Source organism: Vitis riparia, chromosome 12, assembly GCF_004353265.1.
Source record: "Vitis riparia cultivar Riparia Gloire de Montpellier isolate 1030 chromosome 12, EGFV_Vit.rip_1.0, whole genome shotgun sequence".
Lineage (NCBI taxonomy): Eukaryota > Viridiplantae > Streptophyta > Magnoliopsida > Vitales > Vitaceae > Vitis > Vitis riparia.
The window spans coordinates 939,743-960,671 of record NC_048442.1 but is presented as its reverse complement, the minus strand read 5'-3'; the positions used below and the strand labels follow the sequence as shown (position 1 = coordinate 960,671).

The 20,929-nt window shown below is 35.8% G+C and overlaps 1 protein-coding gene and 1 pseudogene across 1 annotated transcript in view; both read left to right on the top strand.

Annotated features, from left to right (window-relative positions):
* The first annotated feature begins 1,312 nt into the window (after positions 1 to 1,312).
* LOC117927335 (dynamin-2A) overlaps positions 1,313 to 20,929 on the top strand; it is a 30,257-nt gene continuing 10,640 nt past the window's right edge. The window contains exons 1-12 of the mRNA XM_034846823.1: positions 1,313 to 1,730; positions 3,491 to 3,541; positions 3,660 to 3,780; positions 3,957 to 4,049; positions 6,445 to 6,506; positions 6,696 to 6,813; positions 6,974 to 7,316; positions 8,299 to 8,446; positions 17,705 to 17,806; positions 17,906 to 18,025; positions 18,478 to 18,561; positions 18,694 to 18,821. Of these exons, the coding sequence (XP_034702714.1) occupies positions 1,587 to 1,730; positions 3,491 to 3,541; positions 3,660 to 3,780; positions 3,957 to 4,049; positions 6,445 to 6,506; positions 6,696 to 6,813; positions 6,974 to 7,316; positions 8,299 to 8,446; positions 17,705 to 17,806; positions 17,906 to 18,025; positions 18,478 to 18,561; positions 18,694 to 18,821 (1,514 nt within the window). The 5' untranslated portion in view covers positions 1,313 to 1,586. The remainder of the gene's footprint in view (positions 1,731 to 3,490; positions 3,542 to 3,659; positions 3,781 to 3,956; positions 4,050 to 6,444; positions 6,507 to 6,695; positions 6,814 to 6,973; positions 7,317 to 8,298; positions 8,447 to 17,704; positions 17,807 to 17,905; positions 18,026 to 18,477; positions 18,562 to 18,693; positions 18,822 to 20,929) is intronic.
* Positions 9,741 to 9,859, top strand: LOC117927403 (annotated as a pseudogene).

The window sequence follows — 20,929 nt, the reverse complement described above, 5'->3', positions numbered from 1 at the left end:
ATATTCTTATCATCCATATTTTTCTTGAACTAAAAAACAAAACAAAAAATTAAGGTTTGTTTGGAAACTTTTTTGAAAAATAAGTTTTGTGAGTAGTTTTTAAAAATTGTTCTTTTAAGTTTTGTTTGATAACTGTTTTTAAAAACAGTTTTGTATGGTAATTGTTTTTAAACACAGTTTAAAAAAAAATTGTTCTTTAATATTTTATAGAACACAAATCTATTCTAAATTTTGAAATGTTTTAAATTTATTTTAATATTTTTTAATATGTTTTAAAATAAAATTTATATCTAATGTTTTATTTTTAATTATTTTATATATTTATTTTTTTAAACAATCATAAAAAAATAATTGAAAATAATTTAAAAATGTTATTTATCTAAAAATACTCTATTTTCTAATTGATAAATGTATTTTCTTATCTATTTGTTGTGAAAAATAGAAAATTGTTATTCAAAATTATTATCAAATGGACTCTTAACGTTTTCTATAACAAAAGTATGTTTAAGAACCAAAAAATGTTTTCAAATCGTTTTATATGTTTTAAAATAAATTTTATATATAATGTTTTATTTTCAATTATTCTTCATATTTATCTCATTATTTTTTAAAACAATTATTTGAATAACAAGTTTAAATAATTAAAACATGTTCTTATAAAACACGTTATTTTTTGTTTTTTGATTATCAAACATGATTTTTTTAGAAAATAATTTTTTTGATATTCAAAACATAAAATATTTTTATAACTTATATGAATATGTTTGACAAATTTTTTTTATTGAAACTAATTTTCTAATAATTTCTTTTAAAAATATGTTATTTTTTAATAATAAATTTAAAGCATTTTTAGATTTTCTTTTATGTAAAGTTTTTGTATTATAAGTAAGTGTATAGGAAATTGAAGGAAAATAAATTTTAAAAACTAGTTTTTATGTATAAGTTTCTAAACAAAATCTTGTTTCCAAAGGAATTGAGAATTTATTTTTAAAGCATTTGGATTTAGTATAAATGTAAATTTTTTATTTTAAAAAAAATCTAAATTGGAAATTTCATTAAATTCAATAATAATTAAAAAGATATTTGAATCTAATAATTTAGGAAATAATTTTGAAAAAAAAAAATTTTAAAATAAATTATTTTATAAGAATTTGAATAAATAATTGATGGAATATAACATGTGGCATAACATATTTAAATTTTTTTCACTAAAATTTCATTTTCTCTCCAACCAAACAAGGATTCAAAATTTGGGAGCACAAACTCATTTTTATAATTTTATTACAAGGAGAGAGAAAGTAGAGAGAGAAAAAAGCACCCCATTTCCCCCCACCCCCCAGCCCTTCATTTTCTCTGTTGATTCCCCACAAAACTCCCCCATTTGCATCATCACACCGCCATTCAAAAATCCCATTTTCCCTTTTTTTTTTCAAATCATTCCTCAAGCCCTAGATCTCATCTCTCCCCTTTTTTCTTCTCAAAATCTAGGGTTTCTTATCTATTTCTATCTCTTGATTTTTGGATTCCCACAACCCTTATTTTGTTGTTGATTTGTATCTGTGTCTTGTCCTTCATATCGATCTCTCATGGAGGCGATCGATGAATTGGTGCAGCTCTCCGACTCGATGCGCCAAGCGGCGGCGTTGCTGGCTGATGAGGATGTGGACGAGTCGGCGTCGTCTTCGAAGAGGCCGTCGACGTTTCTGAATGTTGTTGCTCTTGGCAATGTGGTGAGTGGGATCTTCGTTGGTTTTGGATTCGTGATGTGGGTCTGGTTGGATCTTTTTGGATCTGGCGGTTTTGTTTCTGGGTTTTGGATTTGGCGGTACGGGATAGAGGGTGAGAGTTTGGATGTGCTTGGTTCGGTGGAAATGGTTGATGGGTGTGTAGATTTGGGTTGGGGACATTTGAAATTGTGGGAGTTTGAATTGGTGGAAAAATGCTGGGAATTGGTATTGATTTTGCAGATTCTGTTCTGTGGGAATACGCATTTGGAGTGCTAACTGATTCTTTATTATTCAGATTCAGTTAAACTTTGCTTTTTGAGCTTTTAATATATGCAAGTTCACCTAAATTTGTTTGTTTTGATGGAAAGTGGTGGGAATGGTTGGCAGAAATCAAGAGGATGCTTGCATAGATTTGTTGTTCTTAGAGGAGTGTGATTGAAAATCTGTGTTTTTTATTGAGGATAATTGGGAAATGATAGATTGTGGGGGTTTAGATTGGTGGAAAAATGGTGGGAATGGATTTTTAGTAAATGTGTGTGCTTCGATTTCAATAATGTGCAAGGGATTGAGGGGCGCAATTGAATCTGCGGATTTCATCATGTGTTTATTTGCATTTAGAGTTTAATAACTTGTAATTATTGAATCTTTAAATGATTGCATTTAGAGTTCACTTCAATTTTGCTCTTCTGTTGAACATGGAACTTCAAATTAACTCAAATTTATTGAATCTTTTAGGATCATGATTATTGTAGAACTAAAGACGAAGGTTGGATTCTGCTTGGAGATGTTGCCAAGTTCCCATCTAAGTCCTCTGCTGATTTTTCTATTGAATTAACCTAGAGCTTCATATATTTTTTAAAAAGTGATAGCCTCAGGCATCCTTCACTTGGTTTCTTCTTCACTCTTTCTATTCATTAAATTTTCTATTGTTTTGTTCATGTCTAAAAAGAGTTCAAAATTATCATTGAATTTTTTGGAGAGTGCCAAGTCTCCTTTATTCGATGATGAACTTATTTTTTCATGGCTGCTATTCAATCATGGGACCTCGGCGATTAACATGGTGTTTTCAACGAAATTTGCTTCACTTGTTACTGGCAAATTGTTGTGTTGTGGCCACTCATAAGGATGCAATTTGAATACCTCAACCAAGTTGCCGGTATTGCAGCTTAGGATCAATGGTACATAGTACCTTTTCTGTGATATAAATGAAGGTGTAGGATGTTTAGTTTGCCTTGCACTTGCTTGAAGGGAATCTTAATCACCTTTTAGTTGGATAGGTATCCACATGAATTTTATGATAGACTCTTTTGAATCAAAATTAAGAGGATGGGATAGGAATTTGATTCTTGATATGGCAATGAACTATGGTGCAACTGATTGATCCTATGTGCATGGATATTTTCTTTGTTATACTACATTTGCATTAATTAGCTGGCTTCATGCCATTTGATATTTCACATGTTGGTTTCTGCACCATGTCTTACCGTTCAGTTGAACTGTTTTTTGCTTATGGCATTATAGGGAGCTAGGATTAATATAGTGAAATGATGTGGGAACAAGATTATAACTTATGAACCTTTATATTTTTGCTTGTTTTTGTCAGACATGCTTTTATTGTTATTACGCTACCTATGATATGGAACCATGGGTAGCTCTTTTGGCGGCCCTTTCTAATATATTTATCTTCTTATCTGTCAAAAAACAAAATGCTACCTTTGATATGGAAACTTAATATTTTGCCCTTTTGTGGACAAATTGGTCAGGGTGCTGGTAAATCAGCTGTGCTCAACAGTCTTATTGGGCATCCTGTTTTGGTAAGTCATTTGCAGTTCAGGTCTTTCCGTTTGTTTAAGAAACTAATTTTTATTGATGAACTCATGGCAAGAATGATGTCCAATCTGATGTTTCTGTTTTTACAATTATATTGGACAGCCAACTGGTGAAAATGGTGCTACTCGCGCTCCCATAAGCATTGATTTAAATAGGGATGCTTCTGTAAGCAGTAGATCGATCATATTGCAAATTGACAATAAATCTCAGCAAGTTTCTGCAAGTAAGGCCTCTTACCATAGGGCCTATAATTTTACTTTGCTCCCCAAAAGGTTCTCCACCATCACATGTTGATGTATATCAACTGCATAGATCCATTGGTAGTAATTTAAAATGGACTGAATTGTTATCATGATGGCTTTAACCATGACCCTTGTTTTCTTTTTTGGTGTATTATAGGTGCTCTTCGGCATTCTCTACAGGATAGGCTTAGTAAGAGTTCATCAGGCAAGAGTCGTGATGAAATATATCTGAAGCTTCGCACTAGTACAGGTTGGTGCATGATATAATTGCATTGTTTGTTTTCTTTGTGAAGGATTTTATACCTCCTTGAGTTGTAGGTTTGGTTGTTTTAATTCTTTGCCTTGGTTTTTGTTTTGTCCATGAGCTCTTGGTTGTACTTGTTCTCTTTTTTTGTTCAGAATGTATAATTTTTCTAAGTTTAATTTTTTGAAGTTCATTTGAGAATGAGGAGCAGTTAGATCACGCTCTGAAAAGTTCTTTTTTTAATAATCTTTTTTTGTGGGTGAAGTTGTATGTAGATGGTTCTATGCCTTTAGTTGATTTTGTTTATTAGTTAGGCTGAAGCTATTTTTGTGTCCCTTCATTTTGGATGTGCCCATAGTTGTTGAAAACTTAGGATACATGATATGATACATTTTTTTTTAATATAGAAATCGATACTTATCGCAATCTGTATCTTATTTTAAAGTGTATCTTATGATACATATATGATACGTGATATTATGATACAACGATACATACATTTTTAACTATTTTCTATAATTTTTTTTTAAAAAATCGAACTAGTTTTTTTTGTTAAAAGAATTTATTATATTAATTGTTTAAAACATACTAAAAGATTAAAAATTGATCATAAAAATGAGAAATAGGTGAAATAATCTTATATGAAAAGCTACATTCTTGTTGTTTAATGTTATATTAGAAGTCAAGTAAGTTTATTTTTACAATGAATATAAGTACTAATTCATTTGAATGTTGACAATGAAAATGATGGTGATTAGTGAATACTTTTTTATTTTTTACAAAATATAATAGCTTTTTTTAATTTCTTTTTTGGTGGAAAAAGAATGATGATGAACCTTAAAAGTTGGAACTTGGATATATCCATATGTGTATATATATATATAGAGAGAGAGAGAGAGAGACACACACACACACAACACAGTAAGTGCATATGCCTAATTAGATTTTGAAACTAAAAATCATAACTAAAAATTGAAGAAGTTTATTTTTGAGGATTATGGATGAATCTATATTTTAAAGTCATATTTTGTTAACTTGAACATGTCAAAAACTTAACAATCAATGTTTTCATATGATATGATATAGTTTAACTCTTTAGATCTTACTATCTTTTATAAAATTGATTATATATTACTCTATACTTATTAAAAGTTATTAAGAAAATTAAGTCCCTTTCATTCTTAGAAGTTCTTTTTTGTATTTATTTTGGGATTGGCTTAGAGTGTACATGGGGGATAACATTACTTCTTTGGTAGATTTTGTGCATTGGTTAGGTTCCTTGTAGGGTTCGGTTGTGTTATCGTCCCTATTGGTTTTTTGTATATGTATATGTTGTCTATACCTTTTTATTAATACAATACCTATTTACTTATCAAAAAAAAATTACTCTATAGTTCATACTTTCAATGGACTTAAAAAAAAAAACTTCATACTTTCAATGGATATACATACATATTCATATTCTTTCTATTTATTTTTCACTATATAAAAAGCTTATGATACACGATATGATACAATGGACAATACAAAGAAATAGAAAAAGGATACATGATACGTTTTACGAGCTAACAACTTTGGATGTTCCTTTTTGGCATCCATTGTATTACCCCTATGTGCTTTGGTGCATTGTTCTTTTGGCATTTATTTATGAAATCTTATTATTTGCCTATCAATTTTTTTTTTTGTAGGATAACACATCCTTCTTTGTGCTTTCAAATTCATTAAAGTGAATTGTTGTTTTTGATGCATTCATCTTGGAAATATTTTTTTATTATCTGTTATTTTTCATTTTAAAATTTGGGCATATTTGGGAGTTCACAACAGATGTCGAGAATTGACATGCTTGACCGTGTTTGAATAGGCACAGCTCCAATTTAGAAGTGTTCATGTTGAGTTTTGAATCTATCTGATTAATGTCACAAAAAGAAATAGAACAGGAGTAAGAAGGAAAAGAGAGAAAAGGACTGGAGAGGGTAGGGTTTCTTCCTATCTCTTTATATATGCTAGTATTTTATTTTGTTAAAAAAAATACATGAATACCCCTATACGTAAATATTTGGACAAACTCTAATAAAAAAGACCATATTGTCCAATGAGTTAGACTGAGATGAATCCATATGGGTAATTGGTATTGTGATGCATTGAGGTACTCAAGATGACTCACTTGAGGGGCTATTGTTCACTCATTTCCTATATTGGACCATTAATTTGGATCAGATCCTGGCATTGTTGATATTTTCTAGCTGGTGGGGCACTTCTTGGCCTAACAACTTTAACCTATGGTTAGAATTTGTATATGTTTGCTGTTCTATGTGTGCATATTGTTTGTTGTTTCATTTTTTACACTCCTTGTTTTCACTGATGATGGAATTTCTTTTCTGGTTTTTTCTTCATACTCCAGCTCCACCATTGAAATTAATCGATTTACCTGGATTGGATCAACGCATTGTGGATGATTCAATGGTAAGTGGCTGCTAATCGTCTTCTTTTGTCTTAACTTTCATGAAAAGGTATTTGGTGGGTATTACTGACCGTCTTTGATAGATTTAGCTCAATTTATTCTTTTTTATATTATTTTTCAGGTTCAGATTGAGTTCTTAAAAATGATATGGTTGGAAGTATGTTTGATCTTCTAATCTGTCCTTTTTTCAGATCAGTGGCTATGTTCAACACAATGATGCAATTTTACTAGTTATAACACCTGCTGCCCAAGCACCAGAAATTTCTTCATCCCGAGCGCTTCGAATTGCGAAGGAATATGATGCAGATAGTGGGTTTACTGTTATATTCGTGTCTTTTTATATGCTTGTTTTAAAAAAATATGTAGAACTATTTTCTTTTGAAAATTTGTTCTGTTGAGATGGAAATTTGCTAACAATTTTGACGCTTTTTTTCTTATAAGTAAATAACTTTTGTTTTCTTGATTGTAGGTACCAGAACAATTGGTGTGATTAGTAAAATAGATCAAGCAGCAGGGGAACCCAAAATCCTTGCTGCTGTTCAGGCTCTCTTGTCAAATCAGGGACCACGGAGCACTTCTGATATCCCATGGGTTGCTTTAATCGGTCAATCTGTTTCTATAGCTTCTGCTCAATCTGGAAATGCTGGGTCTGAGAATTCTTTAGAAACTGCTTGGCGAGCTGAGAGTGAAACTCTTAAATCTATATTACCTGGAGCCCCTCAGAACAAGCTTGGAAGAGTAGCTTTGGTGGACGCCCTTGCTCAACAGATTCGTAATCGTATGAAAGTCAGGCTCCCAAATCTCCTCTCAGGGTATTTACTTTTTCTACTACTGTTTGGACCTGTTTATTTTATTTTAAAGAAATTCATTGTTTATATGATGACTATTAACTGTTATCTTTTGGCACTGCTACATACATTTTTGTCTGCTTAATGCCATATGTTTGATGTTCCCCTTTTTCCCATGGGAATAAAATTGTTGTTTTTAGATAAAATGCCAGAATAGGGCAGAGATCATCCTATATTTATAATTAAAATTCCCAATATGCGCCCCTTAACTAAAAGCTGCCATGTTTATTGAATCCATATTTCGCATATCTACTGTTTACCTCTTGGGTGTGTGCGCATGTGGAAGTGGTTTATGTTGGAACCTTTCTTTTTTTTTTTTTTTGGGGGGGGGGGGGTTTGGGTTTGGGGTGTGGGCGTGGCTGTGCTATTAGGTTTGTAAGCTGTGTGACGAATTAAAACTAAAAGATAAGGCATCCTTTGTGAGGTTATTCGAGACAGTGGATTAGGTAGTAGGAGGATGTCTCTTAGAATAATACCACTTGATGAATCTTATCAAGCAGCCTAGACACAACTCTGCTTCCTGGTCTGAGGTGAATCTAATTAGCTGCATGAAATGTTTAATCATCTCTCTGAAACACTAGTTCAAGGTTTTTCCACTAGAGGTGTAGCTAGCCTGGTTGACAAGGTAGCTACCAGTTCCAAATTTCTTCTGATCTACCTTGCTTCTTGGCGTCTTGATCATAACTTCTCAAAAGTTTATGTCCATACAGGTGCAAGAGAACATCCTTAACTAGGCTTTCGTTTATAGTTCTGTATGTTGCATCCATCGCTAGTTTTTGTTGTTATTTTTTGAAAGATTTGTTGTCCTTTTTCTTAAATTAAGTTGCGCTTAAAGCATGGAAATTGAACCCATGCTGCTGAATGGATGCATGTTGGTGGTTTTAGCATGCATATTTCTTAGTCAACTTGGGCTTTTGATATGCTCAGTCTTTACAACACTCTGCAGGCTTCAGGGAAAGTCTCAAATTGTTCAGGAGGAATTAGTCAGGCTTGGTGAACAAATGGTTGACAGTGTTGAGGGCACAAGGGCTATTGCTTTGCAGCTTTGCCGTGAATTTGAGGATAAGTTTCTACAACATCTTGCACATGGTGAGGTGAGTAATTGCTTTTAGAATTGGCATGTGCATATCTTAATTTGTGTGTTAATAATACAAAAGGCTAAACAAAAGGAAAATGACCTTCAGGCTGATGTTTGATTGGACCCTTGCTGTGCAATTTATCTGCTATATATAACCCCAAAATTTGATGTTCCAATCCCTTGGACATATGTAAGACTATGGGCATTGGAAATCTATAAAGTTTGTATACACATGTAAAATAGAAGAATTTCTTGAATCTTCAAGTGTGGTAAGATTCTGGAAAATACTCCTGTATTTGCCCATCACCTGTCATCTCTTTCATTTGTGAATCCCTCCCCTTTTTTGGCCTTGTATACATCTTGTGCACACTTCAGGTGCGTTTTAGGCACTTTTAATACAATTGCTTTTACCTATAAAAAAATCTTTTTCATCCCTCCACCTCTCAAAAAAAAGTGGAGCTTATGTCCATTATGCTCATTGGCAAACCAAGAACCAACCACAACCTCACCAAATAGTGCCATTCAAATATACCAATCACTAGACCAATCTTTTTATCTATAAAAAAAATCTTTTTTTATAGATTGCTTTTACCTATAAAAAAATCTTTTCATCCCTCCACCTCCCAAAAAAAAAAGTGGAGCTTATGTCCATTATGCTCATTGGCAAACCAAGAACCAACCACAACCTCACCAAATAATGCCATTCAAATATACCAATCACTAGACCAATCATAAAACAGTAACTGAAAATCATACAAGAAAGAAATAGGCTTTCGAAATCCATAATGTGAATAAGAGAAGTAATAAATTTTGCAAGAATCCTATCAGGATGAATATATATATATATAAATAATAAGCACACAGAAAATAGTATTAATAAAAAATACAGATAATACAAAAGTAAAGGGTTAAGGCGTACCAAACCTACCAAACCAGTCAACAAAATTGACCATGCACATAATATTCCCTTCTATACGATGCCTCACACATTTCAGAAAGTTATGCATAGGATGCCTAACACATGCCTCCATGGGATTGATAAAATAAACTTTCAGTAAGGAATTTTGTTTGATAATGGGATCATGGATCAGAAGATTTGCAGTATGCTTCTCAACCAGGTAGTCTAGATCATCATGTAGCATGAAATAGAACTGAAAACAAAAGCAGTTTCGTGAGCGTAATATAACATTAGCAACATCTAAAAATAGGATTCAAAAGGAAAAATGACATTAGAAATTTTTTACTTCTGTGAGAATGTTTAGCCATAAGCATGAGCTAATTATAGATGAGGAGGATTAAAATTCTATCCTAGATTCGTAGAAAGGAGAGACAGTTGGTGTCTCCCCTGACAGGGACAGGAATGGCTTTCGGGCTTTCCTGTTAACAGACATCCAATTAAGGCACTCCATGGATCTCTAACCCAATTTTTAAACCTATAAAAAAAAACGATTCTATCCTATGGCAACAATGTCCATCTTTTAAAGCTTTGCATCAATAGTATGCGAGGAGGAAAGCTAAGAAAATTTGATATTGATACTGTATGGAAACAGACTCGCACTTTTATGGAATGAATGTCTATGATCTGATGGAGAAGTAATGCTTCTCATGTTTTCTTGTTTATAGTAATGCATGTTAAATTTCTCAATATTCTCAAGAGGAATGTTGTGGGGTTCCATTAAAGGTTTGAGTGAATAGGAGAAGCTAGTCATAAATATACTAATCCGCAAAAATTTTGTGAGGCTCTTATTAGATTGAAATTTTTAGGAATTTCAAAACCATGAATCCATAGAATACTCATTTCTGATTATCATTTACATGGTCATTGTGACTCCCTTACCTACCCAATACCTCATGTTAGATGGGCATTGGAGGAATTATTAGAGATTATTGTGTGGGATTTTTAGAACCTTTTCAAAACCTTGTGCGTGTTGGACATTCTATTGAGGCTAAGGCTTTAGCTCTATTGGAAAAGGGTGTTACTAACTATATGGTGGAGAGGGATTCAATAACTATTATAGCTTTTGTTTTTCATGCTGGGAGAAGTTCTTGGAGATATGATTGGTGGTTGGTGGTTTTATCAGATTGTTAATCTCTCTTATAGATTTGTTGTTCCTCTGTGTGAAAGTGTAGATGGGCAGACCAAGAGGGAAGTCTCTTCCTCTGTTAAGTTGGTTGGAAAATTTCCCCTCCCTTGCATTCATTAGGCTTTGCCATTCTTTTCTTGATGTGGAGATGATTATTTTTTCTTTCTTCTTGTTTGAAGTTGCTTTTTAGTTTTTATCTTTATATTAGAAACAAATTATATATTTTCTATTAATTAAAAAGATCAACAAGGGTGAGACATCCATCCACAATTTGCAAATATGATCAAAACAAGAGAAGAAACTCCTTAAAAAGAAGCCATACAAGCTGGACAACTTAGGAAGATAACAAAGATCTAAGAGCAGACCATAGTGACAACTTAAGGAGCAAAAGATCCCTAACAAAAAGCATTAAATGTCACGTTCCTCTTTTGCTAAAGGTCTGCTTCTTGATTGACTAAGTGAGGAATCCAAAAAGGAGAACACCCAATTGTCTAACAATTTTTTTGATGGGTAAATAAGAGAATAGATTATAGAGCACCAGCAAAAGGCATAGCCAAGTACACACGAAGTATACAAAAAAGGCCTAAAGGCTAGCAAGAGAAGGAAGAGGAAAAGAAAATACAAACCACCCACACAACAAACAAACCCAAACCCCTAACAAACTAGAACAACCCTCAGCAAGACAATAAGCCTCCCGAAAGCCCACCTGAAGCCATAGACTAACAACGAAAACAAGACCGCACCCACGAAGTGAGAAAACTGGACCCCCGCTACTTCCCCCCTTCTCCCTAGTTGTGATAGGGGTGCTATTGTAATTCACTGAGCATTCAAGCTTCTAGATTTCCCTCTCCAGATGAGAAGACAAAGACGTACTACCACCCCTTGAAACCTTAACCCCACGACCTTTTCTTGCCTTCATTTTCTTAAACAGAGTAGTGATTTTCTTCTCAAAACCTAACATTGGCAGTCCCAAAAAACTACTAAACTCAGCAAACTTGCTAGGAATAATCGCAGAGCAAAACTCCTCCCCTCCAAAGCCTTATTTACCTCCTCCCCCTTAATCTCCTCAGCCCTACCCACCACTTGCTTCCCTGAAGAACCCGTCCCATCATTCCTCGTGAGATCTAACAGCCTTCCATCTTGGAGCAACAATTGCAGTGACCAAAAACTTGAAAAAGGAGAAGAAGAGAGCCCAGAGGAGTAATTACCTTGAAAGTCAGTCGCTTCATTTAAAAGGGCTTCATTTGCCCCTGAAATCCACTCCACCGGATTTTGACCTCTATCTTTAAGAGAGGATCATTGAAAAGCTCCCAAGAGGAATTAGTAGCCCTAGGGTTCCTCTACCTCTTTTCTTGTGCACTTTAACACAAGGAATCCAAAGATGAGGGTTGGGGCACTAATGGCCCAAACTTAAAAGGCCTAACTTGGCTTTCTTTAGACAATACAAAAAGGGCTTTGGTCAGAGGCATGAAGAGGGCCCATAGGCCACACTAGCAAAAGCTAGACGTTTGGTCCTCCTTTCCTCTAAAGAGCCCAAATTGAGGCGCTACCCATTTGAAAGGTCCACAGCCTCAACGGTCTCCCCACTAGGTCCAGTACCTGCTGCAGTTCCCATCCTATCAGCCTTGGGAAGAGACACTACAGAGATGTCAGCCTGCATCATTTCAATTGTAGAAACTTTCCCTCCCTTTGCAGGGTTCCTCAAGTCTTCCACTGACACCTGGAAAGTTGCCTTTTCAGAGGACCCTCCTTCCACTCTCTCTATGGCGCGTGACCCAACTTCACCTTCTTCTCCAGGCCCTCATCCACTGTAACTCAGAGGAGGCTCCACCTCACTCCACCAGGGAGGAATTTCCCACCACAATTGAATCGCAAAAACAAAGGTACCCACCACCACTTGTAACAAACTTGGAATCTTCCACCCTCTAATACCAACCATAACTCTGGCCCACTATAGGTTCCTTCGCTTCGCCATGTCTTCATCAACCGCTACAAAACTCCCACAAGCTTCTCCTAGTCTTTTAAAAAAAACTTTCCCCAAAAGATACAAGGGGACCTATGATTCTCACCCAAACTTCACTTTTGTCCCTATCCTCCTTGAGACACCCAACTGAGGGGTTCCACCACTCTAAGAACAAACTTTTACCATCAAACCATTTCACACCCAAGTGAATCACCCTCTTAGCTTCACCAACACCTTCGAACTCAAAAAGGATGAGGAGCCTTCCCAACAAAGCCAAATGGAGCTTCCTTATCAACTTCCAGCTAGACTATGACATTTTCTCAAGACGCTAATGTCTGGGGGTTGATCAAACAACCACACACTACATGGCTACTTTTAAGAAATTCCTCATTTTTGTCTTGCACCTCCTTTTCCACTTCAATCCATAAGACATTGCAATGCCAACAAAACTACATGACCTCGCCTTTGCTACCAAACCCTTTTTCCTTTTGTTGCCCTCATTGGGGGCCAATACCTTCTTGGAAGAAGCAAAAGCATCCTCCTCTCTTCGTATGGCTAAGGAAACACCAAGACTTCTCAGCTTGTTGGACAAAATCTTCCATCCCCTAAGAAAACCTCTTCCTTCAGGAAACACTAAAGAAAACCTTTTTTCTTCCACATACCACATAGAGCAAAACAAAAACCGGCTTGCTCTATTCTTGCGTAACTCAAACAAATAATGTATGTCCCCTTCCACCTAAACCTTTCTGAAGGGTTCCCCATCCTTGATAATGTAACAAGTCTCAACCCCTTCCACCAGCAAAGCCAAGCCCTTTCCATCAAACCTAATCCATGGAGAAAAGTTTGGACCCTTCTCACAAATTTTCCCAAGCACACCTTCCTTTTGACCCCCTCAATTGAAATCTCAAAGGTTTTTGAATCAACATTGAACCAGCACTTACCACTGGGAGAATCCACTGACGTTGAGAACCCCCCTCACCTCATCTCCATAGATAGTAGGATTTACCCAATTCTCTAACAATGTTAAATATTTGATGAAGCCACCCACTATATGAGCCTTTGTCCTTCTAGTGACCATGAAATGACAACATTAAAATTTTCTCTGGTACTAGAAAATTAATCAATGTCCTGTCCCTCAATATGTCCAACTCAAATCAAACCCAACTCAATGTCATGTCAAGAATTCCTAACCCATGCCAAGCCCATGGGCAACTCAGGTTCCAATGGGTTAACAAACAACAGTTATTTTAGAGATCTATAAAATATATGCCATATTATAAAATAAGAAGTTAAAAGCAAAAAATTTGCAAAGTCATACAATAAATTATTAGTATTGTTCAATCTAATTGGGAAGCAGTATATAGACCAAAAGGTTAAGATAGCAAAGGGACGAACATTGCTTTGGGTCCATTTTGGTAGGGTATCGGTTAGCTTCTAAGTAATAATTAAATGATCATTTCCTCTATTTTGGAGAAGGTTTCTCCACTTTTAATTAGAGTTTGTACATTTTGGGAAATGTCCCTCATCCTTCAATTGTACTTTTAATTGATATAAATAATTTTTTTTCCTAATAAAATAAAATAAATAATTTGTTAATAATTTTTTTTTTTATAAATAAATAATTAAATTAAATGAAAGAAAAGAGCCGCCAAAAAACAGCCCCAAGTATACAAGATAACAAACCTCCCTTCACCTCCAAGGCTCAACCACAAGAGTATAGAAAGAACTTTAACAAACTCAATCAATACCCAACTATTCAAAAAATCAAATCATCGACAAATAATTTGTTACTAATTTAACATATATGGCTACTAATTAACTCAAAACTTCAACTTTCAAAGATCTTTAACAATTAAAGAAAGATGATAAATTTATTAATTGGGTTGCTCGCAACTTTCTTATCGTCTAATTAAAAAGTAAGAAAGTTTAAAGGTATTTCTTATATCTTTTTTCAATGTTTTTTATATTTGAATAATACAATATAAAGCTTAATTAAAAACAAATGAATAAATAATGTGTGGGTTTGGGTGTAGATAGGTTGCCCGCATCTTTAACCCACACCAATCCTAATATTTTTGGGTTGGTATTTTTCTAACCTAAGCTCAACCCTAACCTATTCAAACCTTGTCCGTGCCAACCTGAACACTAAGTTAGGTATAGTTGGGCAGGTTGGACTTGCCCAAGTTGCAATTATAGTGGTGACTATGCATGGGAGGATGTCTCAATGAACCTCTTGGACATGCAGAGAAGTTTCCAATCTAATAATATAAGGCTTGAGAGCGTCTTGTTAATGCTTCACTGGTAGAGGTCCAAAGGAGGGAAGAAGAGTTACTTGGTAAATGGAATTGGAGATTCGCTTCTGATAAGGAGGCTCTTTGGAAGCAAGTGCTGGTGGCAAAATATGGTCTAGAGGATTACGGTTGGAGGACCAAAAAGGCTATGGGTGCGTTTGGGGTGGGGGTGTGGAAGGAGATTTTAAAGGAAGCTGGCTGGTGTTGGGAAAATGTGGTGTTTAAAGTGGGGAAAGACAATAAAATCAGGTTCTGGACTGACACGTGGTGTGGGGATATAGCGCTGTCCCAAAGGTTCTCGCACCTCTACATCTTGGCAGCCCATAGAAACGCGTCAATTGAAGACATGTGGGACCAGAATGATTGGGAGGTGGAGATGGTAGGTGAGTTGCTCCAAGTGTTGAGGGGATTCAGGATTACTTGGGAGGAAGATTCGGTTTTTTGGAAGGGAGGGGGAAATGGGCAGTTTAGAGTGAAGGAAGCGTACAGTCGGTTGGATAGGCCTATGGATGTCGTCTTCCCGAAACACAAAATTTGGATGGAGAGAGTTCCAACTAAAATCATGTTTTTTGCGTGGGAAGCTACTTGGGGAAAGATTTTGACTCTTGATAGGCTCCAAAAGAGAGGATGGCAGCTCCCTAATCGGTGTTTTTTGTGTGCTTGCAAAGTGGAAAGTGTGAATCACATTCTTATTCATTGTACAGTGGCCAGAGTGCTATGGGATTTAGTGTTGGGTTTAGTTGGGGTCAAGTGGGTGTTCCCTAAAACTGTAAAGGAGGTTTTATATAGTTTTGGGAGGGGGGAGGGGTGCTTTTGTGGGGAAAAAAAAGGAAAAAGCTTTGGAATTCCATTCCGTTATATATTTTTTGGACGGTTTGGAAGGAAAGGAATAGACTAGCATTTAGGGGTGGGGGGGAGTTAGCAATTTAGAGGTTTAAATATTCTTTTATATGTAATATTTGGGGTTGGGCTAAATTGTATATGGAAGAGGAGCCGCATTCCCTTTTAGGATTCCTGGAGTGGCTTGCCTCCAGTTAAGGGGTGGTTTGTTTTTGGCCTTTTTGCTTGTAAGGCTTTAGCTGCCTTGTATACGTCCTGTATGCTTTGGGGCTTTTTAGCCTTCTTTTATTGAATTCTGTGATTGCTTATCAAAAAAAAAAAAGAGGGAAGAAGAGTGAAACAAGTTCCAAACTGTATCTATCGTCTTCCAAACATTCTAAAAATTTCCTTGCATTTCTTTCCTAGTATATCATCCAAATCAAATAGAGGCTAGCAATACTCCTTAGAAGCTTGCCTCTAGAATGACCCCTAAAGCTTTTGAATGAAATGACCAGGATCTTTGACACCTTATAGGATGGGACCTAGTTGATCCAACAAGGACAAACGATCTATGCCACAAACCTCAGGCAATTGAGCAATGAATGAAAAAAGATGATCAATCTGCGCTTCGCTCTCCTTGGACATGACGCCTACATCTGGATTTATAGCTTTGTAAGTCCTCCGCTTGTGGAGTATAGCCTTGGTATCAACCCTCTTATTAGCTAGAAGCCACATAAAAGCCTTTACTCTAAATGGCGTTTTAGGTTTCCAAGTAATTTTAGCAGGAGCAAAAAAAGATGGAAATGGTAGAATGAGAAAAAACTTTGAAGAATGAACTAACTGAGAACAAACCCAAGAAGGTCAAAGGCCAAATCCTTGCATTAGGGTAGGAAGATGATTGATACACTTGATCTATAGGAGACATATGGAGAATTAATTCTGCAATTTTATGATCGAAGGGCTTTTGGTGGAAACTAAAATTCCATGACGAAGTGGGGAAGGAGAGGATGAAATAGTAGAGATAGGGGAATTTCTTGTCTTGCCACCCAAAAGAGATTGGGTACTGAAAATGCAAAGGTTAATCACCCAACCAAGTGTCTTTCCAAAATCAAATCTTTGTACCATCACCCACTGACACTGAGTAAAATAAGAAAAATCAGAGAAGATGTCAGTATTAACCTTTCAGGGACTATAGTGCTATCATCTGATAATCATGTTGGCATCCCATCCATTAAAATGTGACCCAAAAATACTTAGAACAATATTGTGCTACATATTGTTGTTCTCTCTAGGAAACTTCCACAACCACATCTGTAAGAGGGCTCTAATCCTCAAGGATATCACCAGCCCTTCTCTTTCCTCTTGGGCTTGCACACCTGGTCCCTACCAAATCCCGACCAGAGAAAATCTTTCTGTAAATGCTCAATCTTAGAAGTCACTTTGATTGGAGGTTTGAAAATTGATGGGAAAGAAAGTAATAAACACAATTGCACAAGAGTTATTCTGCCACCAAATCTGATCAAAAAAATTCTGCCACCAAAAGACAAGTAGGCTATTCTATTTCCTTTTTTTTTTTTTTTTCTGTGACCTCTCATCCTTATATATTCTTTTATGTTTTAAGAATATTTTTCTGTGACATTATATTTTAATAATCTTTCAGTTTCCAATCCAAATAGTAATAATAATGGTGCATATGGTTGATATTTCAAAAGTAAATTGACTCTCAAGGTTTTGGGTGAATGCCTACTAAGAGCTTTATATTTTTTGGGTATGAGCTTAAGGTCTCTGATGCTTGTTCCTGGAGGCATTTTCCTTGAAGCTTGCCATATCCCCTTTTTGTAAGCATGACTATTACCCTATTTTTACAGAACACATAATTTACTTATTCTGAATGTTTGGTCGGATACCAGTTGACTACATGAGTGTATTCTCCACTAATACTGTCGCTTTTGTCATGGTCATGGTTTTTGAAGTTTGCTGTACTGTTACCATGTGTCATATTCAGCACTACATGATTTTCTAGCATTGACTGCTATCAACCTTGTGCACCATTAGACATTACAACAGAATCTGTTCTACTGCCCATTATTAGCTGCTGTCATAAATTTTCTTTGCAGGGTAGCGGTTGGAAAGTTGTTGCAAGTTTTGAAGGCAATTTCCCCAACAGGATCAAGCAGCTACCTTTAGATAAACATTTTGATATAAACAATGTCAAAAGAGTATGGTTCTCTTTTATTCACATTCCAACTTTTGTGCCTTTTAAATATGTTGTTGTAAGGCCTTTATTGTTTGCAATGTTCCTTTTCAATTGATACCAGATTGTGCTAGAAGCAGATGGTTATCAACCTTATCTTATATCTCCAGAAAAAGGTTTAAGGTCTCTAATAAAAATTGTCCTGGAGCTGGCAAAAGAGCCATCACGCCTTTGTGTTGATGAGGTAACCATATCACTCTCCAGTTGAATGTTCAAGTTTATGCACCAGGGACTGTAGTCCTGCATTGTTTATTTTATTTTATTTTATCTTTTTAGACTTTTTGTGTCACTTTATCTTCAATCTGTATACAATTCTGCTGTTCATCAAACTGGGTAATAACTAAAGCCACCTATTGGGTTATAAAAACCTCCAGTGGTGAATGCCATTATCCTTTATATTTATCTATTGAAAAATCAACACTGTTTTCATTGTCCTGTCATCTTTTCAATGTTTCATATTCCCCCTCTCTATGCAAGGGGGACTTTTATGTGGAAGAAAATGCACTACAAATCTTTTTGAGTGATTTGGTGATCTTTTGTACTGCATGTTCTTCTATGATTTTTTCTAACATGTAGCTTCTTGCTGTATTTTGCTTATGCCACCCTTTAAGCTCACTATTATTGTTGCCAAAACAGGTGCACCGTGTGCTTGTTGACATAGTCTCTGCTGCTGCAAATGCTACACCGGGTCTGGGAAGATACCCTCCTTTTAAGAGAGAGGTAATCATGCTGCAAATGCTGCCCCCTTTTTTTTTTAAGAGATTCCCTCTGATATGTTTAATTTGATATTTTTCAAGTTCAAGTTTGTTGGCTTTTGTGGTACAACTCACTTGTCATAAATTTTTAAACCAGGTTGTGGCAATTGCATCTACTGCACTGGAAGGGTTTAAGAATGAGGCAAAGAAAATGGTTGTTGCACTTGTTGATATGGAGCGTGCATTTGTTCCCCCTCAGCATTTCATCCGTCTGGTGCAAAGGCGGTATGCTAAATGTTAAATTGATGAGAGATGATTTATATTATATCTTTTATAAATTTCATTGAGAGTAAAAAATCTGCAAAATTGTACACCTATTGTGTTTTTTTTTATGCTGGTTCGGGAAGCTTTTTCTCTATTTAATTTGGCAGTTTTTTTATGGGTGTTTTGATTTTGATTGTTAAAGCATTGCAAAATAATTTTAGGCTCTTCGCATGAACTTTGAGTTATTGTTATACATCATTGGTTACTAGACTTGAAGAGGACTAGTTGAGTGTTCAAACTTGTTCAGATGGCTCACATGATTCAATTTTAGGATATAAATCAAAGACAAATTAAATTGCAAATAATTTCTTCTGGTGCTGGTGTTACTTAGGGAAGAAAATGCCTTCAAATATGATGGAGTTTAACCATGGAAAAGTTGTTTCTATGTTGATTATGTGGAATCCTTGGGTACCAACAAAAGTGGATTTTTTTCCGTCTGAGAGGCAGTTTGGGGCAGGATTCTCACCATAGATCAGCTGAAAAAGAGGGGTTGGACCTTACTGAACAAATGCTTCTTATGTAAAAAGGAGGAAGAATTAGCAGATCATCTTTTGCTTCATTGCACCAAGATAGGAATCTTATGGAAGTTAGTTTTCTTTTTGTTTGTGGTAGAATGGGTAATTCCAGATTCAGTTAAAGGGACCCTCTTCAGTAGGCAGGTGAACTTTGTGGAGAAGAAAAGAAAAAAAACTTGGAAAGCTGGCCTTTTAATCATTTTTTGGACTGTTTGGAGGGAGAGAAATAGGAGTTGCTTTGAGGATGTGGAAAATCAGATCAAGCATTAAAACTCTCCCCCTTTTGCTTACTTTTGGAGTGGGTGAGGGTCGGCTTAAATGATGCACTATGTCTATGGCAGACCTAGTTGACTGGCTTGGTGTTATGTAAAGGAAGGGATATTGCTTTTGGCTATTTTTTGTATTGTTTTTGTTCTTGCCTTGATGGCCTTGTATATGTTCCATGTACTTTGGTGTGTTTTTTTAGTAGACATTGTTTATATATGTTTTTGCTTGCTTATCAGTAAAATAAAATTCTATGTTGATCAATAAAAATAGAAAGTATGCAGTGGGTAAATTATGTGGAAAGCCAATTGATTGAAAGTGTTGATTCAACATGCATAAACTTCCTATCCAAAAAACCACCACAAGATTTAGGGGTGCACCAATGATTTACTTGTTTGAACTGGGGAGCACCAAAGGGACTTTCTTTGGGGCGGTGGATCTTTGGAAAGAAAGTCACATTTAGTGAATTAGGCCATTGTTTGTTCATAGAAGAGTCAGGGGGGCCTGGGAGTTAGGCGTCTCCCCGCACTCAACAAGGCCTAACTTTGAAAATGGAACTGACATTTTGCTACGAAAATGGAGGTTTTTCAGAGGCAAGTTGTTTGTGGTAAATATGAATAGGATGAAGGGGGTTGGACTTCTAAGGACGTGAGAGATGTGCATGAGGTTGGGTTATGGAAGGCCATGAGAAGATTGGGGGATCCATTAATAGTAGAGTCTCCTTCTTTGCAAGTAATGGGAGGAGGGTAAAGTTTTGGAAGGATATTTGGTGTGGGAATGAGCTTTTGAGCGTTTCTTTTCCTTCCTTATTTGTCATAGATAGCTTAAAAGAGGCGTGGTGGTGGATTTGTGGACTTATGGACTTAAGCAGGTGATAGGGGTGTTTGGACCCCTAGATTCTCTAGGCATCTAAATGATTGGGAGATTGGGGGTGTGGAGTGTTTCTTGTTGAGGTTGCATGATAAGGTGGTGAATAGGGAAGGAGACGATGATGTGATTTGGTTGGAGTCAAAAAGTGGAACTTTCTTTGTTAAGTCTCCTTACGCTATTCTAGAGCTTGGGAGATCAATGCCTCTTTCAATAGGAGTTGTTTGGAATTCACAAGTTCCTCCTAAAGCAAGTTTTTTTGCTTAGAAGGCGTTTTGGGGAAAAGTTTTGACTCTAGATTAGCTATAGAGGAGAGGGTGAGTGTTGGCTAATAGATGTTTTCTTTGTCATATCCAAGAGGAGTAAATTGACCACATTTTGCTGCATTGTGATAAGGTGAGGATCTTGAAGTAACTTTTGTTG